The following is a 27,779-nucleotide window of genomic DNA, read 5'->3' as shown; positions in this document are numbered from 1 at the left end:
AGGAGTTCCCTCTTGTAATTAGCTCTAGAGCTGAAAGGCAGAAGCTCACATCCTCTACCACAGAGCAGGAGCCCTCTGCAGCAAGGGCAGCCTCCCGGGGAGGTGGCTGCGACGTGTCTGAGTGCAGAACCCGCGAGTTTCCTGCAGCGCTCAGCCCGCCCGGACACCGGGACCACCGAGCATCCTGCGCTGTTCCACGCCTCCGGAGCTGGGTCTTCACAGCCCCAACATAAAGCCTGTTTAATGTTAACTGTTGACAGGAAGGTTGCGTTGAGAGGAAAACACTTAAGTGGCAATGCAGATATTGCTTTGCTCCGCTCGCCCCACACGCCATGGCAGGCAGCCCCGGGGGGGCAGGTCCCTGTGGGTCCCTGCGTGCCGCTCAGGCTCTGCCCAAAATCAAAAGCAGTGGCTTGCTCGGCAGGCAGGCAGAGCAGTCTGGAAGGAGTAGGCTGTCAGTCTGGAAGGTGGAGGTCTAACAACCGAGTGCTTTTACCCTGAGTCACCGCTCCAGCTCACGCTTCAGAGTTAACCAGAAACAGGGCGATTTGCTGTACATTGTGCTTCGGCCGCTTAGGCTGGATCTCAGCTCGGTCCCTGGAGGACAAGAGCCTTCAAGTTTTTTCTCTGTTGAGATGACCAGAATTAAGTGAGCAGAAAGGCTCTTCCCAATCCTCACTCGATACCACTCTCCAAGGATGACGCCTCTGAATGGGAAGCATAAAATTATTTGTGTCCTAGTTATTTAGCCAGCAGGAGATAACTCCAGCTCCCGGCATCCCTAGCGCTGCTCAACAAACCTGCTCTCTAAATAACATGCAGCCTTTAAGCTGCCACGAGTGGATGAAATAAAAGGGGAACTGATTCATATTATAACTGATCCTCTCCCTCCCGAAGCACCTGTGCCAACAGTAAGCTTCTTACGCGGCCTCGTTTGCCGTGGCAAACGCTGGTGTGTCCCCGCTGCAGCAGCGCAGCTGGGTCACCAGTTGTTGTCCCCCCAGCAGAGTGTCCCTGCAGAAGCAATGCTGCTGCTCTCGGGGCAGCTCCCATGCCTGACCCACACACTCGGCAATGCAGAAAAGGGAACGGGGCAGGTGCTCCCAGCGCACACAATAACCAAATTTCCGCCTGGGATTTTCCTAATGGTTATTTGTCATTTTCCTTGTTTGGCAATAATATGACTTCAGTCATAAGAGGAGTTAGTGTCATCAATAGGGGAAGTGACAGAGCGAGTGACGTGGCATCGCTGGTGCTCACAAAGCTCAGGCTGAGCTGGCGGGGCCTGGCAGGAGCTCCTGGGGGATGCTGAGGATCTGTGGCAAGGAGGTGACAGGAAAGCGGATGGTATTTTTTTCCACAGCAGAATGCAGTAGATGTAGGTTTTAATTTTTATTTAAAGGTATCCATACCCAGCTTTTGGCACAACTAGTTATGGGAAACTAAGGATGAAAAAAGCTGAACAAGAGGAGGCAGAGCTTGAGTCTGAAGCAAAACAAGAAATCTGGGAATGAAGGGGAGAAGCGTGAACTTATTTATTTTCAAACTCAGATTTCATCTGGATAACCTCACCTCAAGCCCAGTCAAAACCCGAACACTTGCAATGAAGCGCCAGCAGCGGAGGTTCCAGCAGAGCAGCTCACACGCTGGGGCTGGTCAGGCCACACTCAGAGCCCAGACTCTGGGTGAGGCAAGAGCAGCTGAGTCTGACACAGACGCAGCATTTCCAGCCAGAGAGGGAGGAGGAGAAACTCCTCCCTGGCACAGCACGCGCCTGCGCCATCCTGCGTTACTCGGTCCTTCCCCAGCGTACTGCAGAAAGCCTTAAAAATGTGCAGTACTTGCAGGGGGAACCTACCAAAGCATCCCCCCGCGGCCCAGACTGGTTGGGTCTCTGCAACACTTCCCGGGAATTGCAGCCACTGAGAAATGACGCAGAGCCCGGCGGTGGCAGTGCCAACACACAGACCTGGTTCTGCTGATGAAAACCCACGGCATCCTCTGGCCACAGGAAATACAGCCATGGCTTGAAGACATCAGGCATAAGGGGCAGCAGCCCTAAATGAAGATGGCAAGTGAACCAAACACGGTACCTTTTTCCCCGTTTGTTTCTCCACCATGTCGTTGCTGAGAGAGAAATCTTCTGGCTGTGGTGTTTTAGAACACCCACCCTTGGGCATCGTTCTGCCTTCCTTACTTGATCTTCATTTATGCTGCCATCGCCTCATCATCAACCGTCTGTTTAGAGAGAGGAAAAGAGAAGTTAGACGTCTCAAAACGATCTTTCCACTGGGGAAATAAGGCAAGATGCTTCCCGTGGGGTTGGATCCCTACCGAGCTCTCCAATGGCCACCCCAGGATGGCAGAGCAGCTCCAAGTGCCGTGCACTGCAGACCAGAGCGGGCAAACCCGCTGCTGGCTCCTGCACCTTCCACACGGGGAGCAAGCCGGGACCTGCAGCTGCAAACACGGCTTGTTTCTTGTGCAAGGCAGGGCCTAAAACGGGTCGTGCCCTAACAGAGAGCAACATCCCTCCTGTTCTTCACCTACAGCATCACTGCAAAGCTGCATAGAGCTTCTTGTGGCTACAGCTCCATCTGGGGTGTGGGGATGGAGCCCCCGGGCAGGTGTCTGTCACCCCAAATTCCCAGACACTCGCAGCAACAACACATGCATCGCTAAATTACAAAACCTACTTATAAAACGCGCTTCTTGAACATGCCGCCATTATGAGAGGAGACCAGAAACATGCAAAGGGGCCCAGCATTGCGGACGCTTCGCCACGGACTCCTCACCCTGCACCGCAGACGTGGCCCAGGTGAGACAATTTGGGGAATAACAAAGCGCCGCCTGCTCCTGCCATGTGTTGCCTGGTTACAGGGCTGAAAAGACAACCGACATCTGAAATACAGCAAAGCATGAGCTACAACAGGGATCAGAAACACTGTCTGAAGCCAAGGCAGGCGAGGCCTTTTTAGGTGAATAAAAATATCTCCTCTCTGGAGACCAGAGGCTAAAAAGCATCGGTGCAACAGTATATCTCCGAGAAGTGACCCACATCAAGCCCTACAGCAAAGGTCTCGTACTTATGCTGAAACGGCATAAACAGGCACCATTTGAAAACTCTTTCCCCAGCTAATTGCCACCTGACAACACTACACATTGCACCCATTAACTTCTTGTAATAGCGGCTGGGTTTCTGCAGAGCTACAATTGCAGGAAATTGTCCAGGAACAGAGTCATGCAGTGCTCCATCACAAGATGGGAATTCTGTGGGTGGGGAGAGAGAGAAAACAGAGGAGAGGAGAGGAGCCAAACCCTCTGGTGTGCTCAGGCCGGGGGACAAAGCTCTGGGGACTGTGACCCGTGTTGCAGCAGCACCAGCAGAGCCCAGCGCCTCTCACCGGGTGCCGGTCCCAGCACCGCAGCCGCAGGGGCAGGACGAGGCGGCACAGGCTGGACGGACACTAGCATGGCGCTTTCATCAGCCTTGTATTTTACAAGTTCCCTGGAAATCCCTTCATAATTTAAATGCTTGATTTACGCTTCAGAGGCTTTAGGGCCCTTTGGTTTTGTTTGTGGGTTTGTTTTTTTTTTCAGTCATTCAGAAGCCCCATCCCAGCCCCGCAGCAGCACAAATTCCCAGACCAAAGCACCAGGCACAGACAGTGCTAAGACACCCCGGCGCTGGCATTTTCAGCAGAGACTCTGCTTTCCAAGGCAGCTCATCCTCCACCCTGACTCCTCTGCCTGCGCCACGGGAGGACAGATACCCATGTTTAGGAACAGAGGGTTTTGGGGACTGAGGCCTCTTCATGTCCCCCTGCTCCCTGCGGGGACAAGCTGTCGTGCTGAGTTTTGGGACCCCAGCCCTTTCCTTCTGGATGCAAGAGCAGGAAAGGATCCGAACTGGCAAAGACACGAGCAGGCTGATCAGCCCTCTTCATCGCTGCAGCTGGGGAGAGCACATAAAATTCAGTATACGCACCCAGCATGTCCATAAACAGAAAACGCAAAAAGAAAAATCTTCTGTTAGAGCGAGGGAATGGCTGCAGAAATCTGCGCGTCCAATTCCTGCTCTTCATCATCTGAAGGGCCCGCAGCCCAGCACCGGTGCCAGAGTTCAAGCACCACAAGGGCTGACTGAAAACAGCACCTTAAAAAGGCAGCCGGGCCGTGCTCGGGCACGCTCAGCCCGGTGGAGAGAGCCTGGAGCTCACGGAACCTGCAGCCAAGAGCCAGCAGCTCCAGCTGCAGGGTCCCCACACTCCCAGCCAGGGGCCCAGCGGCACCGAGGTGTCACCAGCTCCACTGAACGCCCCGGAGCCCGAGATGTCCCCTCCACGGTGCACATCGATGGTGCTGCAATTTCTTCTTCTAGAAGTGGCTTCAGACATTGACAGCCTTGAGAACTCGCTCTGTCAGCCATCACTAACCGATTTGTAAAGTTTAAGAATGTTTTTCCCCTCGGTCTCACCTCCTGGTGCTCATTAAGGTGCCGGAGCACGTGCCGGGGAGGAGGCAGGAGCCGGCAGGAGGACCAGGTCAGTGCGGAGGACACGGAGTCACCCACCCGCACAGATTCACTTCAATATTCACTGCAAACCTAAGAAGTGGAAATTCAGATGACGTGCTAGGCAATGGAAGTTTATTTGCACTTTGCAGAGGATATTAAAAACAAGCAGCTTCACTTGTGCTGGTCACGAGCACAGGGGCCAGCACAGCTGGACCAGGACACGCTCTGCTCCGGACCATGAAGAGCCAAAAATTAAAACCATGTCATTTCCAGTGCCTCAGTAAAACTGCTCCATGGCCTGCACGCTGTCAACTTATTCTCAAATAAATTCTCCCCACTCCCGACGTCTTTGCGGCTGTTTGTAACCAGGGTAGGTACCTATTCACGTGGAGCTTCCAAAACCTGTTTAACTGAGAAAAGGCCAGACGGATGCCAGATTAATTCTGCACCCCTTCTGTTCATCTCGCTGACTCATTACACTTGGAAAGCTGGCTGCCTCGCGTGTAAACAGAGCACTGGCCTGTTTAACAGCTTGGAGGGAGTATTACATTTGCACAACAATTACCAACAAGGCTCGCAGTCTTCATTTCATTTTTAAGCACGTTTAATAAGAGTCAGAGAGGAGGTACAAACTCCCGGGTTGGAAGAGCGATCCCCAGCTCGGTGGACTGACAGCCGAGTGCTTCAAAGTCACAAATCTAGGGCTGCACAATTACACTTTGGCTTCAATCCCTCCTTAATCTGTGAGCTGGAGGACCCTCCCCTTTCCACGACACCCCTCTGCATCTCACCCCCCTACCAGGAAACAATCAGCACCCTTCCTATTTGGGAAACAATTAACTAAGCCCCTTGAACTGGATTATTATATGTCTGCTGTACAATAAGAAGTGGGAGATGGAGTGAGTGCAACAGAATATAATCCCTCACATCTCTTTGGGAAAACAAAAGGAGATGTTTTCCCTGGTCAGCAGCTGGTCCAGCTATGGGGGCTGTGCTCACTGGCATGGAAACCCTTGAGCCATCAGCACCCCTTCACCACCAGCACCCCTCGAACCATGAGACACTCCTGAGCCAGCAGCACCCCTCGAACCACAGGACCGCTCGAGCCGCGATCACCCCTTGCACACCCCCCCCATCCTGTCCTCTGTCCTTGCTGGAGTGAGGAACCAGCAGAATTTTTTCTTTTCATTATTATTTTTTTTTATTTTGCCCAGGGCATGCCAAGCCAAAGCCACACACAGAGACCAAGCATTTCTGAGGAGGGTGTCAAAAGGCAATGGTCCCAAAAGGGATGGGAAGAGAAAGGAGGGTGATGTGTCCTGTCGGGCTGGCTGGGAGGCTGTGGGGACCAGGAACATCCAGTAGCCGGGACTGGGCTGCCAGTGAAAGCGATGAACAAATCGGGACAGACTGAGACATACACGGCCGGACCCCACTCGCAGGAGAGATTCCTCGTTAATGAACCCAACGGACTTGCTGTACATTAAGTCCCCCACCCCTACCCCTCCTGCCCTCACGGGCACAGCAAGCAGCATCCGTATTTGACAGGAGAAAAAGCAAACAGTGCTGAAGTCCTCCAGTGCTTCCAGATTTATATCCAAGGCAGAGCAACAGCTTTGCCTGGTCCTGCCCGTCCCGGCCCCCCTGCCCTCGCACCCCCGTGGGACCGGCCCCACAGGCTCCTGCCATCTCCAGCTGAAGACACAACAAATCAGCTCATGCCCGGGACCCGTGTGGTGCATCCTGCCCATACCCTGCCAGCTTGGAGCAAAAAAGAGCTTGTGCAGGCTTCTTGAAATGCCAGACAATAAGAAGAAAGCTGGCTGGAGGCTCTTGGCCATTTCAAAAAAACTCCAGTGCGAGGATGGCAGTTAGAGGCACAGACGTTATTTGCACAAATTCGACACATTTGTTTGGTCTGAAAAGGCTGGAATATGAACAAGGCCTGCTGAAACATGAGAATTTTAAAACCCCAGGCTCCTTTTGAGGGCCCCGTCCCAGAAAAACGGTTGCCCTTGAATCTTTGAAAATTGCCTTAAAATAACAATTCACATAGATCACATGCAAAACTTTATTCCCCTGCCCTTAGCACTAGAAAGCGTGGGGAGAAAAACAGTAAGTTGAGGTCTTTCAACATGCTGAACCGTGCCCTTCTCCATCACCGAGATACTTGTCCCCCAGCACAGCCCGTCCCTGAGCTGTGCCCAACAGTGGCACCTGCACTAAAGTCCCCGTGTCCGTCACTAACAGGCTGTGTGTTCAAAAAAGCCACATCACATCCTCAGCCCAGCGCTGCCCACGCACACCCCATTCCGTGCCGTTCCCAGCACCAAAGCCCAGCTCCTCACCAGTTTTTCCTTTACCTGTCAGGCCTACACAGCTCAGGGTAAGTACCTAAACCTGGCTGTGAGCACCGGCGGGACGTGCTCTTTGGGGAACAAGGGACCATTGTTCGTTGTGCTCCAGCTCGGCTCCGGAAGAGCAAAGTCCATTTTCCCCAGCACGGTACACAGCGCGGGGCAGCGGGAGCCGGCACAGCAAACACGGCGTGTTCCAGGCACCGGCCTTACAACCGGGTAACCACAACCGTTAGCTATTAATAAGATAGCGCAGCGCGAGGTGCTAATTCTTGCAGCTGTTACCAAAACAAGGGAGATGGAGGGATCTCTGCGCTTCCCTGCCCAAATGCAGCAGTTGAAAAGTGCACTTGCCTGCGGGGACATGGGGGGTCACTCCACTTTCACAGCTCCGTCACATCCTCACCTTCAAACCAACATCTTTCTTTCCCCTGGGGAACTTGCTATCTTTTTGCTCCTGTTTTTTAAAGGGGGATGTTGTTGCTCATCAGGAGTTCCTACAGACGAAACATCCTTCTTCAGCTCTTTGCACGGCTCCTTCTCTCCTGTTCTCAGAATCAACACCTAGTCCCCACAACAGTCCTTTCTTCCACCTTTCTCAAATGTTTATTTCGCCTTAACCCACATTGCTTCCTGACCTCCTGACGCTGCAGGATGGGTTTGTGTGGGGCTCGGACCAGGCTTGCTTGCTTTCTCAAACACAAGCCAGCCACGCAAATGAAGGCAGCTGTTAGTATTTCAATCATTTGTGAAACAGATGCACCTTCCCAGTGTTTATTAGGACCTGCAGAAAATAAAGCAACGGAGAAGCTCAGCCTGACGAGTGGTTTGCGCACATGGACGTGCACCCACGTCTCCAAGGACCACGGCCAAGATGATGCTCAAGACCTCGCCGAGCACCGTCAAAGTCCATATCCTCAACGGTTCTCGGGTGATGACTCGCTACACAAAACCATCCCTGTAAGGGGTGAAATTCAAACCACAATCCCTCCACATGTCACTCACAAGCGTCATTTCCCGCCCCAGCATCTGAAGACCAGGCAATGGTCTCTAATTATGACAACTCTTAAGATTTTCTACTACACAAAGTGCTGCTATTTAACGAGATTATACTTGGAAATTTCTGCCCTGTGAGTCAGAATCCTCCAGCTGGGACCGTTCTCAGGATACACGAAGTCCGAAATACAAGTGAGCCCTGACAGCACCCTGAACCCACGAGCAACCTCTCTGCCTGTGTGGTTTCTCCAGGAGCAGTTTTTCCCACAAACCCTTCCCTCAATTATCTATATGCAGCTGCCTCTTGATACTGCTCCACTTCTGGATGCTGCTGACTCTGTTTTTCTGGCCAAGGTTAAAAATTGTTGTTTCAGTCGGTTCTCCAAGCGGCGATCTGGGATCAGCTGCGATGAGGAAACCTTTGGAGCGGGCAGCGTGTGACAGGAAGGCTGGAGGGGAGCAGGGCGCTGCCACACCATCGCTCAGAGCGGAATTGCCATTACAGCACTGGTATCCTCGGGATGGTCCAGATCACCCATTTGGACTCCTTGTTTTGTCCATCTCCCCTCTGCTTCTCACAGAAACCCATCAGGCTTCACAACCAGGGGAGAGCTGTAACCATGTCTGCCAATGCAACCATCTGCCGGACTTCTTCCACATCAACCTCCTTAAAACAGTGATAAACTCCACTCAGTTATTCGCACTGCTGCTGCATATGGGGGAAAAGTATTGCTCTAATTAAGCACATCCCAAGGAGCCATACACAGCCAAGCTGTGCACCTACAGAGTGATTGGCAATGCTGACTTTCAGCAGACTGCGCAGTGTATCGCATGTCACATGCATTTAAGAGGAAAAAAGTCAGCTCAACCATGCTGCACACAGAAAAGAGGAGAGAAATGCAACCCTGATGTGCTGTGAGTGCGAAGCCTCGACTCGCAGCTCACGGAGATGTGAGTGGGACGAGCTGCCCCGGCACGCACGGTCCAGCCCCTGCTGCGAGCCTGCCCGGTCCCGGCAGTGGGACAGACGGGGATTCCCCAGGGCTGCCTTATTCTGGCAAAATTTACCAACCAACACGAATCTGCATGATCTGCCGCGTTCCCAGGCCGGTTTGGGAACTGGGGCATTTGGGTTCTGGGTCCCCCCATGCCAGCAGGCAGCTGTGGCTGTGGTTTGATCTGCTGAAGCGCAGCTCAAGGGCTTCGTGAACATCAGCCAAGAACCAAAAACAAGCTGGGCCCGATTTGCAAGATGGAGAAACATGTTAGCACAGACAATTCCTGACCGTTGCTGTCCTCGACGCGATGCTGACTGGCTCTCAAGGAAGGCGAGGGCAGCGGATGGAGCGGCGGTGCCTGCGGGTGCTGGCAGTGAGCTGTGCCGGTGGCAGCGCGGGGACACGGGCGCCAGGGGCTGGCAGGGTCTGCTGGCATGCTCGGCTCTGTCCCCACCTGCACATCTTCCACCTTCCCAGTCCTGGCACTGGTGCCGTGTCCCGAGGGGAGGCTGCGGGGCAAACGCCATCCCTACAGAAAGCTCCTGAAAGCCCCATCTGCTGCAGAAACGGAAGGCTCGGGAAGGGAACAGAAAGCAGAATGAGCTTATATTCAGCCGCCTAAATTAGCAGAGGTGTCTCCGCTATGTGGCTAAATCACCAACAACTTTGTGCCGTGTTTGCCCTGGGAAGTCGCTGTCTGCGCTGCCGTGGCACAGCTGGGCCGGGATGCAGGGGCAGAATTCACCAGTGAACTGAGAGCTGGCCCTGCGAGTTTGGCTGCTTTAATTCAATAAGCCCTGCATATTCCTACTGTGTTTCTCTGTGCATGCACACACATGTATGGACAAAGATATTCACATATACAATGTACATACACGCTGCAGTAAAATCCCAAACAAGACTCTTGCCCCAGTCCTGTCCAATTACATGCTTCATTATGTTAAAGTCAAAGACCAGCTTTTACTACAAAGAAACCTCCATGACTTAAACAAGTCCTTGAACCCAGAGGAGATGATGACCAAGCATGTTAATTACACAAGGAAGAAAGAAACCCCAAAAATCTTTTGCCAAAGGTGTCACGGTCATTGCAATGGGACCTTTCCAGCCAGGACAAGACACCGGATACACCCCAGCAAAAAGCCTCCTCCAGCCCTGGGGAACAAATCCTGCAGGATGTCCACGTTTAAACTCATGTTCAATCCACGGTGTCGCAACAGCCACATAATATCTTCTCCCAGCTGTGAGCATGAAAAGCCCAGGGTAATCTCAGCAAAACATTCGTCTTCCTCCCCGCTCTTGCACAATTGCTGGCGGTTTCCCTCTCCCGCCGCAGCAGCCTCGTGCCCGCTGCAAACATGCAAAGCTTCCCCCAGGCCTGGGAACCTCAGCGTATTTTGGTGGATTTAGGAGCAAGCACCAGGCGACAGAAAAAATTCTCACACATTGCCACTTTTCAGGCAGAGGCCCTGAAGGCATCAAGCTTTGGGGAAACAGCAAACAGAGAACTTCAGTGATTTACTCCTGTTTGGCACCTGCAAACCCAGGAGTTTCGCTGTGGCTCTCTGCCTCTTTCTCCTTTACAACTGAGGCCAGTGGGTTCTAGACGGAGGTTTTATCCATATAGAAAACCCTTTACAGCAAAACTGGTATTTGTTTGCTATCCTACTGGCAGCTTTTAAATGACAGGGCAACAACTGAATAGAGATGGACGCCACAAAAAACCAAAACAAAACACAAATCCAGAAATAACCCTGAACCTTTAAATATCATTCCAGCAGAGAAGGGAACACAGGGAAAGCTGGGATGCTCTGATTTTCCAGACCAGAAGATTTCACTAACAGAGGGCACTATCAGATGTGCCACATTAGCCTCCCAAAGCTTCTGTTAACACATTCCTCCAATACTGGAAAGGCACAGGAAGGATAATTCCCCCTGGGTGTTGGCGAGAACCTGCCTTGGAGCAGGTGACCCGGAGGCCATCGCCAGCCGACAACACCAGAACACCACACCGGCTTCAGAAAACCAGGCTCCTAAACCCCAAAACACCCTGGCAGGAGATCCGCACCTGAGAATATCCAAGGCACCTGAGCTGGCTTCTGCTCTGAAGGAGGTTCCTTCTCCAGTACCAAGCCCAGGACCATAGGCAGGCTGATCTCCCACCTCCAGCCCTTACAGGTATCACCCTCCGCCACAATGTGCAGCAGCCAAACCCCCCGCCAACACCAAAACCCAGCGTGGGACAAGGCATCAAGGCTGCAAACCCACTGTACTCCCAGCAACTTACCACTCATGTGATATTCTTAAATCCCAGAATGTCAGGGATCGGAAGGGACCTTGAAAGCTCATCCAGTGCAATCCCCCCATGGAGCAGGAACACCCAGATGAGGTTACACAGGAAGGTGTCCAGGCGGGTTGGAATGTCTGCAGAGTAGGAGACTCCACAACCCCCCTGGGCAGCCTGGGCCAGGCTCTGCCACCCTCACCAGGAACAAGTTTCTTCTCATATTTAAGTGGAACCACCTGTGTTCCAGTTCATACCCATTACCCCTTGTCCTATCATTGGTTGTCACTGAGAAGAGCCTGGCTCCATCCTCCTGACACTCACCCTTTATATATCTGTAAACATTAATAAGGTCACCCCTCAGTCTCCTCTTCTCCAAGTTCAAGAGCCCCAGCTCCCTCAGCCTTTCCTCACACGGGAGATGCTCCACTCCATCATCTTTGTTGCCCTGTGCTGGACTCTCTCCAGCAGTTTCCTGTCCTTCTGGAACTGAGGGGCCCAGAACTGGACACAATATTCCAGATATGGAAAAGATTGATTCATAGCTCCCATTAAACAGGGAAGAAGTCTGTAAGTGTGGAAGGAACTTGGGGAATAAGTCCTGGCCATGTAAAGTTTGGGTTTTGTGTCAACGCAGTGCTCGGTCAGGGAAGCCTTTCCCTTTCTCACAACACACTGTGCATTGCGGAGTGAGCCCAGCACGAAGCCAGCGCTGGGCAACAGCTGGGCTGGGCAAGGGGAAAGGCTCCTGATGGTTCCCAGGTCTGTGCGGCGGTGCTGGCAGTGACGGACGAGAAGTGATGCTGTGGAGGGGCTGTCGGGCAGATAATGGGGCTGCCGGGCAGATTTCGGGCCATCAGGCAGGTACCGGGGCTCCCGGGCAGATTTTGGGGCTCCCAGGCAGCCGCACACATCGCTCTGCTCTTGGAGTTGCCCCCGCACAGTTTTGCTCTGTTAATTCTTCCTCCTGAGCACTGCTGCTCCCTGTCTGTCCTAGCAAAACCGTCACCACACTTTCCACACTACTCCCCAAGCCCCACCATGCTGATAAGAACAGCGGATTTCACAGCTCATTTCAGCTGGAGCTGGAAGCACAGCTCCGTCTGCAGCCGTGTCTGCTGCCGACAGCCACGGCCACGCCGCTGTTCAACACACTGCACGACAGGATCAGAACTCGCTGTGGCTCCTGCCAGGCTCCGCGGAACAAATGTGAGTTTCTCCCAGCAAACCGCACGCCTGTGCACAGGCTGCCAGGTGTACAGCAAGAAGCACCTTGCCTGTTACCTTCGTCACTCCTGCTCGTTTTGTTTCAGCAGCCAAATTCCCCACCTGGCTTCCCTGCTCCCGGTGCAGCAGGCGCTGGCTCGGCTGTCCCTGGCTCTGCTCGCTGCCAGCGACCCCGGCCGTGCGCACGTAAGAACCGAGTGTCCATCCTCTTCCCAGGGATGGCAGGAAAGGTTTGGGCACAACGAGAGTCCTGTTGCTGGTTTGCCAAGAATCAAATCAAGGTTAATTCTCCGCAAATCTGCAGCCCCCCTCTCTTCTTCCTCCATTTTCATCGCTCAAATTACAATGCTGCTGAAGGTGATCTATTGTATATAAAGACACAAGAATGCATTTACCAAAAAGGGTATATTCTTGTATAGGAGAAATTCAATTTTCTCTACAAAGCTATTGTTGAGTGGGTCATCAGAGCAGGAGTGATGGAAAGCTGTAAAAATGTGCCTGCTTTAACAGATCGTTTCTGTAAGGACATGGGGCCCCGCTCTTCAAAAAGAACTGAGAGCCTTTCCCAACTTTGAACATAATTCAGTTACACGTACACGAGGCCTCTTGTAAGACAATTTGTTATAAAGCTACTGCTTAAACACTTGCTGAAAATGGAGCCAAGTTAAGAATATCTGGAGCGGCGTTTGGGCAGCTGAGCAGCCACGTGCCGCGCGGGAAGCGTGAGGCTCTGCAGATGTCCCTGTCCCACGGCACGTCCCCAGCGCCACTCGCCCAGGAGCCCCCGCAGCTTCCAAAAGGCAACGTTCAGACAAAACATACGTGTGGCAAGTTGAGGGAAAGAAAAAACCCAGATTCTCTGCCGCCTCGTCTTCCTTAAAAAAGCAAGGTCTGTCTCCCAGCGGCGTGCTGGATCCGCCTGCCTCCCCCGGGCTCAGGAGCCCAACGTGACAACGTGGTGCTCAGCAGCGAAATTTGGAGAAGAGAGGGATCTAAGCGAGGCTCGCTGACCCCGGGGGATCCAACATAAGCCACAAGTGAAAGGCAGCCTGTGCCCTAAGAGCAGCCCACAGCCAGTCTGCAGATGGATCAAAATAACACACTAAGGGACACGCAGAGCCAAGCCCCGCAGCGTAAATCATCAGGATACAGGCAAGAACGGTACAACCGGAGCGGTGCTATTTATACCCAGTCCCGCAGGTCTGCGCAGGCTGACGTGGCTGGCACCCAGCACACAGTGCACGTGCTCTGAGCAGCGTTGCAGCTGGAAAAGGGACGGGTTTGGTCCTCGCGGTCCCGCCGCACCTGCGAGCTGCAGCCCCAAGCACAACCGGCTTCTGCCTCGGGATCCGAGGGCTCAACCTTCTCACAAGCTGGGACACAACCCTGGCCCGGCACACAGCCATGCAGAGAGGAGGGTGCCTGTGGGGACACCGGTGACGTCTTGGCCCCAGGGTCTCCAGAGCAGGACAGGAGTTGTTGGGCTTGGCAGCCTTGGTGCTTCGTGCCCCCCAGCAAGGCACAATGGCACGGGGGATGGAAAACAGCAGGAGCTGCAGGTCCCCTGCACAGTGAAGTTCCGCCACGTCCCCAGGGCTCCCCATGGACACGCAGCCAGGTCCCAACCGAAACCACAACCCCACACACCCCGCCAGCCCAGAGGATCATGCCCAGTGCTGCCAGGAAACACCGTGATCTGCACACCGTGAGCTGGAGGATACAGGACTCATTGCTCAAAGACAGGGGTATAACGTGACATCTGAATTCACCAGCAGGCCCCTGGGTGGTGGTAACATCAGCTCCACAACCTGCAGGAGCAATGCTGGAATTTCAGGGCTTCGTTTGGCTGTTTACCTGTTCTGCTGCCGGGCATCAGTGCACTGGAAAGGGGTTATACAGCATCCCCCGTGTCCCTCCAGGCTGCCTCCCTCCCTCGCAGGCCGGCGTCCCGGCTGTGCAAACACCAGCCCTGGAGCCGCCGGCACCCGCGCGGTGTCACGGCAACGTGGCCGCAGCCGGCTTTGCAAACTCACAAAGTGTGCAAATTAATTTCATTATCTGCTCTTGCACATCATGAGGAGGGAAAACAAATAACCTGCCTGAAAGTACATTCTAGTAATTATTAACATGGCGTAAGTGAACCCCAGGGGAGCGGGAGGAAAGACTGGCCGGAGAGGAGCGCCTGGCACCAGCGTGTTTGCTGGAGCACGCAGCACGTCAGGACTTTTTAAATATAAAACCCAGCCTTATGCTGCATTTTGTTCCCTTTTTAGCCCAAGGATTCTTCATTTGCTTGGCTGAACCCGAACATTTTCCCAAACGTTTACCAAGTAAAACTAACCATTCAAATATTTCCCCAGCAAAGCTCTTTGCTTCCATTTGCTCTTGCTTTGACGTCTCCCCCCCCGCGGCCCCCACCTCTTGAGCAGAGCTGTCAGGATTGCACATGAAACCTTCTTTGGCGATGACTAAAGCCCAGGTATGCGTTAACCGTTCTGGTTGCTATTTTTCTTTAGATTAAAAACATCCTTCAGCTTAGCAGCGATGCTGGTCTGTACCAGTAATCCCCCTCCCACCCCCACCGCAGAGAAAACACTGAGATTTAATACCCTGCAGCACACAATAATTTAATCCAGCGCTGTATGTCTGGATTACACAACCCTATCCCCACACCGACAGGCACAAAACCCACGTCGTAGCAAAATACGTGTTCACGGAGCTGAAATTTTTGCTTGTGGAATTCAGGCAATTACTTTAATTTTTAGAAATCCCCAGTAGCTCCTATGTCACCCTCAACAAAACTGCTATAGGTGATGAGGAACCCAGGGCTCCACCACAACACAAAGCGCTGCTGAACATCAGCCCATGCCCTGGGAAACACCTCCCGAGGTGGCCAGTTTGGGGGGATTTTTAGCTTCACTGTGGAAAACTGAGGAGACCTCAGCTTGGAGGAGAGCACAGCAGATCACCACGAACCTGCAGCAGGGCTGTGGCACAGCTCCAGCAAATCTGAAAGCATTATTAGCAAGCCATTAAGAGGCACTGTCAAGACAGATAGGCTTTAAGATGACTTTACAAGGCAGTTGTCAGGGATTTCAGGATGCACCGGTTGCTGCAGCAGCTCAATTTTCACTTTACAAAGACTGTTGTGTGAGCACTGTTTTATAAGAGACCTCGCAGCTCGTGGTGCTGCACGGACCCGGCTTGGATGCGGCTCCTGCAAAACCTGCTCAGCTCCCCACGCAGCCCGTGCCGTACAGATCCACACTGCACGCCGAGATGGGCTCTCCCATCCCCGCACGGCCTCCTCGGTGCTCCGGAGACCCTTCCCCAAAGCACCGCAGTCCATACGCGCCGGTCCTGCCTCCCCTTGCTTTATTTTTGGAAGGAAAGTGCAGGCTGCGTATCTCTCGTACATGAAATGAACTCCCCAGCAGTTGCAAAAGCATTTTACTCGCCGTGTTTTTGAGAATATCAATATAAATAGATCCGGACAGAAATTCTTTCATGTTCTTCTAAAGGCTAAGGGCTTGGGGTGCTGCTCTGCGAGGCCGATGAGCCCCAGCAGCTTGGGCAGCACAGTGACCTTCAGCCCAGCCCTGCTCCTCCTCCTGCCCCACCGCACACCCCGGTGGCCGGGGAAACCGCAGCTCTGCACGGGACCCGTACACTCCATTCGTATGGGACCTGTGTGCTCCGTTTGTATGGGATCCATGTGCACCGTTCATTTGGAATCTATATGCTCCATCTGTATCACACCACCATATCTCACTCCCATCTATACATGCAGAGGTCTCCAACTGACCAAATCCAAAGGTATTTTCATGCCCACCTCTACTCCCTACTCTACATGACCCACACGTTGCCACAACCTATTTTCACAACGTTAAGTAAAAGCGCAAGGATTTGAAGTCAAGTCACCCATTCCTTTGGCATTAGCTTGTTGGGTTTGTGTTTTATTTTCTCCTGTCCCCCTCTCCTCTCAGACCTCCCAAACCAGATTTCCTGTTACTTTTGCCACAGCCGCACTGGACGGATGGGAATCGCAGCGTCTGGGCACTTCAGCTACTGCTTTTCTCTCTCCCATCCTTATTCCTTCGCATCTTTAGCCCGTGACTCAAGCCTTAATCTGAGTTTCGTCCTCATTTTAGCACAAGTTAAACACGCTGCTGCTGCCATCAGCCTAAGGGTGTGAGTCACAACCAAGCTTGCAAATGAAGCCATTTATTTAGAATTCAATGGAAAGCGCTGACGCCTCAGTGCTGTACGGGTAAAGTCTATCGTAGGGAATCGCTGCGGTTGGTGCACACGGAGCCATTGGAGACTGGGGAACAAACCCTGAAGCTCTTTGCTACTCTGAAATTCCCTGGTTCTGAGTTCCACAGGCTTCACATTTTTTTTTTCGGTGCTATATTCTCTTATACAACAAGAGGAAAACAAAATTTTGCCATGCTTTCTCTACCACTCATACGTGACTGCTATGCTGTAAATCTATGGCCATTAGGAAGCCTTAAAATCTTATAAAAAATCATCTTGCTGCAGAGTCAGGTTTGCTGGTCGTGGCGAGTGGGGCATTACACAAGAGCACAGGCTGCAAACAGTATCAGAACACTGAGGAAAGGTCACACCTATGTTATGGATTTATTTGAGATGAGGACATGGCTCGGCCATCTCTCATTCATCTCCTTTAAACGGCATGTGGCTCCTCCAGCTTCGTGTTCCGTGCTCTGATTCGAGTCTCTGCCGGGGACCTCACCGTGACACCCAATTCCTACAGCACCGCTGCAAGTTTTCAACACATTTTTCAGCCTTCCTAACCACTTCCTATCCTAACTGCTTAACAACCGCCTAGTGAAAAAGTGGTTTACACCATTTTTTGTGAAACATCTTTATGGCTTCTTTCCCCTTTCCATTGGCTGTTCCAACGTAACCGCTCACTACCAAGTAAATAAAGGAATTTATCTGGCTTTAAAACACGTTTGTCATTTTTTATATGCAGTTCTGCTCCCAGCCAGTTTCCCTCTGACGTGCTGCACACCGGGCAGTGAGGAGGGGCCGCCACCAGCGTCACAGCCAGAAAATCCACCGCTAAGTTCCCTAAACCGCGTCCTGAATTAACGCCAGATCAAGGGGCATTTGGGTGACTGAAATCACCACACTGCCCATCTGACGGGCTCAGCCTCGCGAGGACTCAAGGCTCCACTCGCCCAGCGTCACTTTTGTCAACAGCCGCTGCCTGAAGCCACTTTTGTTCCCACTTTCCATCCCATTGCACCAAGCACGATCATTTTTGGGGCTGTGCCCTGAAATGCAGAGCCTGCCTGGGCTGACGATCCCTCTGCCAAGGGAGTTCCTCTGAATGGCATCACCTCCTGGGCTTGTTGTTCTTGATGGCAGTCGCACTGAACAGGGAGAGGGAGGCAGGATGGCCATGGCAGGTGCCAGCAGCACCCGACAGTGCTGAGAACCCTCCTGCATCCTCACCCAGCGCCCGACACCACCAGGTGCTGGTGCTGGCAAGAGCTGCAGCTCAGCATGGTGGGACTCAAGGGCAAGGTCTCCAGCCCACACTGCCCAGCCAATTTGTCACTTGACAGAGGTCAAACAAACCTTCACGGAAAATGGCACAACTAATGAGACACCTTACAGCCAGATATCAGCTACAAACGGCTTAAACACCACTCGCTGACAAACCCGCTGGTGCCACCCCAGCGCTGGCTGCTGCGCCGCAGCCCCAACACCAGGAGCACATGGAACCAGAACACAGCACATGGAGCAACCAGGGACGAGCGTGCGTGCAACAAGTCCTCTTCTCCTTCCCCACACCGGCACTCGCCAGGCAACGGCAGTGAGCAGCAGGAGTGCGGGCAGGGCTGGGCATGGCAGAGACAGCACGAGGGTCCGGCACAGGGAGCCCCACGGACAGGGAGAGGTGGCACACGAGGACCCTGCGCTGCTGTGGGATCTCCAGCAGGAAGGTGCCGAAGTGACATGTCCAGAGGAGGACAAGGGTTTGTGAACAGTGCCCGATAGTGCCATGCTACTGAACAGAAAAAATATTTTCTAGTTTGCGGTTTGTGAACCAACCCATCTTTGCGTTTGTCCCTTTCCAAGGCGTGGATCGGACGCAGCATCGATCCCCACTGCCCTGAACCAGGAGCCACCAGGGACAGAGCCCAGGAGCCTCCTGTCCCAGCCATGGGTCACATCATGTTTTGGCCACCCCGGGCGGCCCAGCAGCCCCTGGCACCTGCCGGCATGTCGCATCACGCGGTGCAGCTGTTCCAGGGCTGTGTCACTCGGCGGCCACCTCCCGGTGCCCAGGGGGACTGGCCCGATTCATTTTGGTCCCTATAAATCCTTTCACCTTAGAGCCTCATGACTGAGATTGAGAGAGATTAAAACCGGCTTTTGCAACACAAAGCATAATTGGCTACTCAAGGTACAAACTAGAGGGTGTACGGACAAACTGCACGTTTCCCCATCTCAGTATTTTCTTGAAGTGATGGTATGTGTCTCATCCACCTCCCACTTCTCCCCCTGACCCCTTCAGCAGATGCTCTGGGCACCACTGGCTCGTCCCCACAACCTCCAGGCTTTTCTGGGCCCAGAGGTTCACTAACACTGCCAGCTCTCCATGCTCACATTATCCAGGCTGAGACTATCCGGCTGCTCCAGCGCCGGTTCTGACACAGAAGCAGAAGAACCACAGCAAAACGTGCCCACGTTGGCCCACGGATCACAGAGAATTAAATGGGTCTCGTACCCTCCTCCGGATCGCAGGCTTGACCTTTCGAAGAACAAACCCGCTCTGCCTGACTGGAGCCATGCAGGACACGCTCCCCTGCTAGCCAGTTTTCCCTGTTTCTGCAAGGATTTATCTGAGTCTCTGTTCCCCACTTTGTGATGGATTAATTTACTCCAGCATTAGATCAAAAGGTGTTATCAAGTGAACAAATGGAGAACCGTACACAGCTTTCAGGAAGATACAGGTATTTCCCAGTGCATCAGAGCTTTGTTCCAGGCTCTCGGTGATGATACTTTGCATATGTTGCTATAAATTCTGGGATTTTACACTCACTGCACGCACAGCCTCTACTTACGGCTCCTCTAACACAAACTTCAACAAATTCCTTTAACCTGCAATGCTGTCCTGCTACAGCAAGGCAGAAACACTGGTCAGAACACGGTCTCAGGGCCCGGCTGTCGCTGAACAGCAACGGTTTGTTACACGGGCAGGTTTGTGAGCGGGTTTGGTGCAATCAGAGCAGCACCACGCTCAGCAAACAGCGGGAGCGCACACGATGGGGATGCTGAAGGGCCTCAATACCTCTGCTTCTCCCCAACCCACCTGTCTGGACCGTGGGGTGATTCCCTCTCCCCAGCACTTGCCAGATCCTCACCCAGGTTTCCCCTGCTAAGGCTCAATTACTCTGTTGCTCATAGAATAGGGAAGTCAGCGTTTCAGCCTGCTGGGTTGGTACAGAGCAGGCCAAAGAAACACTGATTTTTTTTACATTTTACACAACACAACTCTACTACCAGAAAGTGCATTTAAAAGTCATTCTGAACTTCAGGCTGGGACAAAACAGAGATGCTGCTGCTCCATCAAACACAGCGTCTCATGTGGAGCTGCTCAGGTGCTTGTGATGGTCAGTAAGGAGAGACAACATGCACTAACTAAAAGAATATATGAAAGGCTCCAGCAGCCCACACGGACACTGGGGACAAGGATCAACCATATCTGTAGTGGTTTTTACTGCAAAAACACCTTTGGACACGACACAGCGCTGGACTCCATCTACTGTGATTTTTGCAGATGCTCCACTTGTGCTACGATGCAAACTGGGAAATTTTTTCTTGCTCTGTACAAAGTGATCCAGGAACACGTTTATTTTAGTGCCGAAACGAGCAGGAAGGTCTGGCTGTGCAGAACAGCTCAGCGCTTTGCAGGAGCCGTACGAGCCGTGCGCATCCCAGACGCCCAGCACAACGCATTGATTAGGACGGGGCTCTGCATGCTAATTGCCATGATGAACGTTCCAGCCCATTGTATCAGGGCGGGTGAATGGCCGCATTGTCTCAGGCCCAGCATTCTCCATACCCAGCCCCTGCAAATGGGAGCCCTGGTGCTACGTAATAACAAAAACAAAATCTCAGCAGAAACCCATTAGCATCCAAAGGGCAGGAGCCTGAATGCATCAGAAGGATTCTTTGAAAAGTAAGAGTGAAACGAATGTAATAAAATGCTACTATTAAGTGATACTCATTGTCCAAATTAAACCATCAGAAGCAAAGACCTTGACTCCCAAAACGTATTCAGCGCAGCACATGCTGCAGAGCCCGGGAACAAGGCTATTAAGAATTTTAAGCCCTGGACTTGTCCCAAGTATGGATTACTTGATTTCTTTGTGAGCACTTGATCACATGGAGCTATATTTGGATTCCCAGAATGGGTGGCTCTGCACCCCCCAATCCCCTGGCACCCGCAGCACCAAGATGGGAGCTGCAGGAGCCAGAAAACGCCCCAACACCGGAGCAGGTGCAAGACGAGGACAGGAGGAGCCCAGCACTCTTCAGAGAAGCTGGGCTGAAATCAAGGCAGAAGACTTTTCTAGAAATGGTGAAATAAATGCAACATTTCCCTCTCTCTGCAGATGTTGGGAACACGACTGGCCCAGCAGCGCTGACAAGGGCAGGTCTCTCTCCCAGGAACGTCATCACAGATTCCTGCACCGAGCAGAATACACAATGCCATTTTAGAGTTATGAGTTTGTACAATTCCTAAAATGCTTATATACTGAGATAAAACTTCAGCTATATCTTGTTTCTTTAGTTTTCCTGTGGTCCCTGCAGCATCCTGACCCTGCCCTACAGCTCCGTCCCCCCAGGGCCCCACGCTCCACAGAGCACAGGGACAGCACTGGTGGGGTCACTGTCCCTGGAGGGTTGAAGAGTGGTAAAGGTGAGGTTCTCGGGGACACGGGTTACAGGTGGACTTGCCAGGGTTGGGTTAATGGTTGGACTCAATGATCTTAAAGGTCTTTTCCAACCAGAGCAACCCAATGACGGTTCTTTGACAGGGCTCTCCTGGGCCAGGCTCCTCGCTCCCCAAGCCAGCCCGACCCAGCCCATCAACTTTCCTTCTGCTTTAGAACGTTTTTTCTTCTGGAGCATTACGCGATGGGCTCCAGCTCCTGCAGCTCACGCCAAATTTTGGTCTCAGAAGTGTTCTCCTGCAGTTCACCATCCACACGCTGCCATTCCTACCTCTCAACAAAGGCTTCACCTCTACGTTCTACACCATTATGGGACTGGCGAGTCATGAACAGACAAATCCGAGCTGCTCAACACGGGCAGCCCCTGGGGAAGCCACCTGCCCCAAGGTGAGCCGGACCCGGGGACACTCGCAGGGTCTTGTGCTGCTCTCCAGAGGGGGCAAAGCACCAGCATCTCTTGGAAAAGACATCAGATAATAACCAAACCTCCCACTGCTTTTGTGCATGGCAGCCTGGCCCCAGACCAGAACAAAACTCACTCAAACATCAACTTTCACATTTTTTAACGTCATTCTTGCAAAAGGAGAGCCTAGCAAAAAAAAAAAAAAAAAAAAAAAATCCACTTGAAATGAACCCTATAAAATTAGAAGGTTGGGAAAGTGTGAACATTTTATATAAACAGTGCAATTTAGTCATAACGGCCTCCTGGAATTAGGGCTGTATTGGAAAATTGCTCCATCACCGCCGCGTTTCCCGTACCACGCTCCAGCACAGAATATTTCACTTAGTTTCTTTTCTACGTGGCTCCATGAACCCCAGATGTGGACATGTGAACACAATGCGGCCGCGGCCCCCGACACGCAGATCTGCATATCAATGTCCCCCGGCCCCTCCGGCTCCGCGCAGAAAGGCCATAATCTGGGTTTTGTTCCCTGTGGAGCCCCATGGGGTTGTGCAACCTCTATTCACCCTGCCCGGGCCCTGGGAACAGCGCTGGAGCCCCGGACAGACAATCTCGGTGGGAGGAGGGCAGGGAAGGGGTCTGAGAAGGTTTGGGAGCCGGGCTGGCTGGAAGGACAATGCATCAACCTGTTTGCTCTTCTTCCTTGGAAACACAGCCCAGCAATGGGGACACCCAGGCCAGGTCCCCACCTGCACCCGCACTGAGCCCCCGACACAGAGAGCAAGGGAGGGAATGAGCAAAATCATCTTTTCAGTCCTGCTCTGTGCAAAACCACACGCTGCACAACTACTGACACTCAGCTGTTCGCTGGGCAGGGCTATTTTGGCACAGGCCATAGCACAAAAATATAGGCAGCTGCGTTAGGCGAACGTTTGTGCTGTTTCACAGTGTGATGATGGGCAAACTAGGCCAAGCCTTAGCCAGTATCCTTTAAAAAATGGGCAAGAAAACAAAACAGTGGGAGAACAGTGAGACCCCAGGGAAGAAAACAATTGTTATCATTCAAGATACTTTGTGTGCACTGGATGACTGAGCGAAAAATACATGTACGTATCCACATCTTTTCAAAGTTTAAATTGCAATTTTTAAAAAGAGTTTAATTTTTTAAGGACACCAAAGTACCCTGGACTGGAAAGAAGATATTTCATATACATTTCATGCACTGACTTAAACCTAGAAGCAGTTTTCATCTATAATGCTCTTAAAATGTAATCCGGCAGCCCTTTCTTGGTGCAGGCTGTGGGCAACTTCATTGTATTTCATGGTTTCTCGGCCATGAACAAAAGCTGTTCTTGTGCTGCACTGGCAGGAGCCTGGCAGGTAACGGGGTCCCAGCCCTGCTGGAACAGGCAACTCCATCCTGTTCTCTACAAGTGGAGAAGAAGGTAAATTTAATTTCTATTTGAGAGGACACACAACGATAGCCGGCAACTCTGCCCCCCGAGCCGGCAGAGGAGACCCCGAATGCACCAGCACTGCACAGGCTCTTGGGAACGGAGAACCTGGCAATTTTAAACATCTTCCCAGTGAACAATGTTCTCTGACTTGGTTAAAGGCGGCACATAAAGGCTCTGTTGCTGTAACACCTGATGCACGATTATCAGTCAAGGCCAACGTATTCACCCTAAAATCAGGTAATATTGTTTTATGGTTCTTGATGGTTCAAACCGACAATGCACGGAGCTGAACAGACGCTGCCGAGCAGTTTCTCAGCCTTTCATCAGAACTGCGTAGGCGTTGAATTCTGGAGCTAATCACCTTAGCAACGGCTCTAAACATATGTGCAGTGACATCAGCTGATTTCTGAAAGCTGTAAATAGAGGATAATAGCACGAAAAAATTCTGGATTTGAGCCAAGACCTAAAAAACATACTATTAAAACACCGCCTGTAATTCAATGTATGCAAACTTGTTTGCATCCCCGCTCCCCAAAACCTGTGTAATTACACACCTACAGCACCACTGGCTGATTGTCCCACCACAGGCTACTCTGGTTCAGAAATTTCCCAGAAACAAAGATTTAATAGAAATACTTTTTCAAATTTGATTTTGAAAAGCCTGGAGAAAAATCTGCAGATAACCCCAGACAGCACGAAGGGTAAAGATCTGCTCCAACACCCAACCCTGCGCTTAGAGCCGTGAGGAATAACCTCAACTTAGGAGAATTATTTGTAAATACGAAAATAAACAATGTGCTCATGGGCTTTATCACTGACTCACGCAGGAACTGATGCTGCCAGCCCCTGCCTGTGGTACAGAGCAGTTCAAACAGCGTCGTGCAGGAATACGCCGAGGATCCCATCGCTGGAAGGCTGTGCCGGCGAGCAGACAGCGCGAAAGGGGCATATTCCGAATTACCTCATGTTTGGTACCTCATTAAGATCTCAAACTGTCCATTTATGGAGTCCCTCAATCAGCCATCAGCGTCCCACATCAGGACAATGTACTTTTTGTTTTCCTCATTTCATTGTGACCCATATTTCTGAGCTCTGCGGTGCAGGGGGTGACCCGGCCAACTACACAAACCTTTGCAGTGCCCCGCGTGAAGCTGGGAGGGAGAGGGAGGAGAAGGGAGAAACAAGCTTAATGGGATTTGCAAATGTCAAAAAATATCTTTAGCAGGCCCATTTATGCAGTGTCTCAGCACTCACTGAACTTGAAAGCAATATTTGCTGTGCAAAGAACGAGGGGTGCATGGCAAGCGGTGCTGAGGATGCTGCTCCGGCAGCGTAGAGCCACCGGCTGTCACTCGCTGCCCCAGAGCAGGAACGGGACAGGACAGCAGGGCCAGGACGGTGCTGGGGGGTCGGTGTCGGCACTCCCCACGTGTTTGCCGCGCAGTCCCGGGGGTGCAGCATGGGCAGAGCTTGGGGCCACCTCCCCGGGCACCGGCCCACAAAGGGATGGGCAAGGCAAGCCCGGCTTATTTGTGAAGCGCCTTGCATTAAAAATAAAAAATAATAAGGCTAGGGAAACAGAAAATGCAAACTTGACAGGTGCATCAGAAGAGAGATGCAGCACAGAGCCAGAAGGAAGAAACTCCCCCTCCTTTCTTCTCTATAGGGTTGAGGTTTTTTTCCTCTGTCAATTAGTCGCAAGGAAATTCAGTGAATTGAGATCAGCAGTGTTAATCGTTATTGCGTTTGAATTTAATTAGCATTATTTTTTAACTACAGGTAATTTATAGTGCCTCACCTAAATGTGGAAGTCAGGCAGGGCCTTCTGTTCACCAGAAAACCACCATGCCACAGATAATCCTGCTATTTGCTTTATGCCTTTAATTTCTGTAATCCATGGTTACCAGACTGCCATGGTTACTCCCCGCTCCTTTTATCAAAGGCTGCTGTGTGCATCTCGCTGGAGCGGCAGCACTTCTGCCGAGGCTAAGAATAGCACAGGCCCCTTCCCAAGCGCGGGGACGGACGATGGTGCTGGGGACGGACGGACGATGGTGCAGGGGACGGACGGACGATGGTGCAGGGGACGGACGGACGATGGTGCTGGGGACAGCGGGGGGGACACGGCTGATGGACAGTGCAGCATCTCGCACCTCCTGCCCATCCCGCAGCACACCTCTGCGATGTCTGTTTGACATCTTTCTCATTTATTTCATTCTTTTCTTTTGGAAGTCCCTCTCTGTACCTTGTATCACAGTTTGTGTGTCTCAGAGCTCTTGGAGTCAAAGCTTCAGTAAGAGCCTGAAATTCTGGATGACTCGTTCAGTGTGAGAACTGCACAGGCAGCACATCTGCAGGGCCGGGCTCCTGTCTGGGCACACCGTGACCTGTCACCATCACCCCAGAAAACAACCCATCCAAACAGCCACGTCGTTATGGAGGAGACGCTCAACAGCATCTCGCATGGGCTGAGCTGCTTTCCCACACAAGCACCGCTTCTCCGACCAGCCAACTCTCCAAACTGGAGCTGGCCAAAAACCACAAGGATTTTGAGGGCGTTTGCCAAGCTGTACACGTGTGGGAGGTGAAGGAGACGCTGATGAGCTGGGGGAAGGTAAGGCAGAAGTTCTCGGGATGGGAAGAAGCAAACCCGGCATCACTGAACCACTGGTCCTGGGGCCTCACAGCACCGATGCCCCCGACAGACGGACGGCAGAGCTGCAGGTGCCCAAATCATGCCAGAACCAGGCCATCTGGTAGGACCAATGGACGGTTTAAAATACCTTACACGTTAGTGCCCTATGAAAGCCTCCCGATGCCCAGAGCATTTGCAAATCCAGGTTGGCAACACCTCAAAGCTTCGTGGGGACACACACTCGGCAGCTGGAGGGAACAGGCGTCACCGTGCCCGCTGAAGCCTCACCTGGAACACACAAGTCCTGCCAGAAGCAGGTGCAATGCTCAGGTGCTGACGTGTAGGGCAAACCTGAGGTTTCTTAGCTATCCTTGAAGGTCAGAAAACGACAAAAAGCACAGACATTCACCCGCTTCTCATGGCTCTGTGCCTTTAAATGCAAATGCTCCAACATCCTATGGAAACTGGTGCACATGTGCCTGGAGATAAACAACATCACGGGACAGGTAAGCTAGTTACTCATGATTTATCACACCATCTCCCATCTAATTGCATAGCTAAACGGTCAGTCATTTTAATCCACTGTAAGCAGCTTACGCTTTCTTATGTAGCTCTGCGACATCACTCACTTCCTGATTCGGAAATAATAATTCTTTAAGTCTTGCCCTAGCAGGTGTGAAAACCACTATTCTCAGTGACACTGCATCGATTTTGAGACCCGTGAGAGGCACACACAGGACAGGCGTGTCCTGGGAGAGGGTCTCAAACATCTACTTCATCCTCAGTGTTGAGCACAGCACAGGATTTTTCGTGCAGGATCACAAGAGAAATCTTACACCTAAATGCAAGCCTTTGGTGCCACTGCCCTGTAATGCCAAAACGTGTTTCTAATCTTACCTTGAATCACACCCTTAACCAAAATCTGTTCCTTATCTTCTTTCAATTAAGCCATCTCCTGTGACACCGTTCTGGCATTTTATTCCTCCTGCAGACAAGGCTGGTTGTCCCCAGATCACCGTGTCCGAGACCCGCCGGCTGGCACAGCTCCGGCAGCACCGTCCTGCTGCACCACGCTCAACACCCCTGTACTTTGTATTTCACAGATTCTAATGTAGCAGTTATATGTTTTTTTAAAAAAAATCCCATTTTCAGCATCTTTGGAGACCCACACAAATGGGCATAAAAACTGCAAGAGTCCATCAAAAAAAGTGTTTCCATGTGCGCGAGACCCCAATTCCTCCCCGTCCCAGAGCCTGGAACAGTCAAAGCGCATTTTAGCTTTTCCACACCCATATGTAGATAAGCAGAGGTTACAGGACTTTATCTAAAGACTTAGGCAGAAGAAATCAGGTTTTGGGTTATATCAAGCTTTTTTCACTGCTTAAAAACTTCAGCCATTGGAAGCGAAAGCTCCTGTGGCCGGGGAGCTCGTGCACCCACTGGTGGAAACGGCCGCAGCCCAGGGGATTTTTCTGACTTGCAACACCGGAGAACTTCACCCCTCAAACTACCCGTGAACTCAGGCCAGTGACCCCAAGCCAAGCTTCAAAATCATTCCAGACACGGAGCCAGATCAAAAGCCACTCGATGGAACCACCTGCCTTTGATACCCTAAACCCCCGTCACCGATATCAGGGGGGCTAAACTCCCCCTGCAAGAAACTTCCTTTAGCTTGATACAAAATTTATCTTGCCATATGTAAAATTCATTTGTGTAGCTGCACACCCTAGTAGGCCTGAATGGGGCAAAGGAGTATTTCAACTCCCAGGGCGATTTATTATTTAAAAGCAGCGAAATTACGCCGGTGACGGGAGCGCCCGGGTGAGAGGCGGGTGATGCGCCGGGCGCTGCGGCCGCGGACCCGCTGTGCATTACCGAGCTGGCCGGGGGCCCTGCTCCCATCCATTATT

The 27,779-nt window shown here is 52.1% G+C and overlaps 1 protein-coding gene across 5 annotated transcripts in view; it reads right to left on the bottom strand.

The window, feature by feature from the left end:
• Positions 1-27,779, bottom strand: part of ANKRD11 (ankyrin repeat domain containing 11) — a 136,871-nt gene that overhangs the window by 33,661 nt on the left and 75,431 nt on the right. For all 5 annotated transcript variants that reach the window (XM_065028721.1, XM_065028719.1, XM_065028722.1 and 2 more), the window contains one exon: positions 2,094-2,238. In XM_065028721.1, the coding sequence (XP_064884793.1) occupies positions 2,094-2,180 (87 nt within the window). In that variant the 5' untranslated portion in view covers positions 2,181-2,238. The remainder of the gene's footprint in view (positions 1-2,093; positions 2,239-27,779) is intronic.

The sequence above is a fragment of the Columba livia genome, chromosome 13 (genome assembly GCF_036013475.1).
Source record: "Columba livia isolate bColLiv1 breed racing homer chromosome 13, bColLiv1.pat.W.v2, whole genome shotgun sequence".
Taxonomy (NCBI): Eukaryota; Metazoa; Chordata; class Aves; order Columbiformes; family Columbidae; genus Columba; species Columba livia.
Note: the sequence above shows the minus strand (reverse complement) of the source record. Positions and strands in the feature narration are given on the sequence as shown.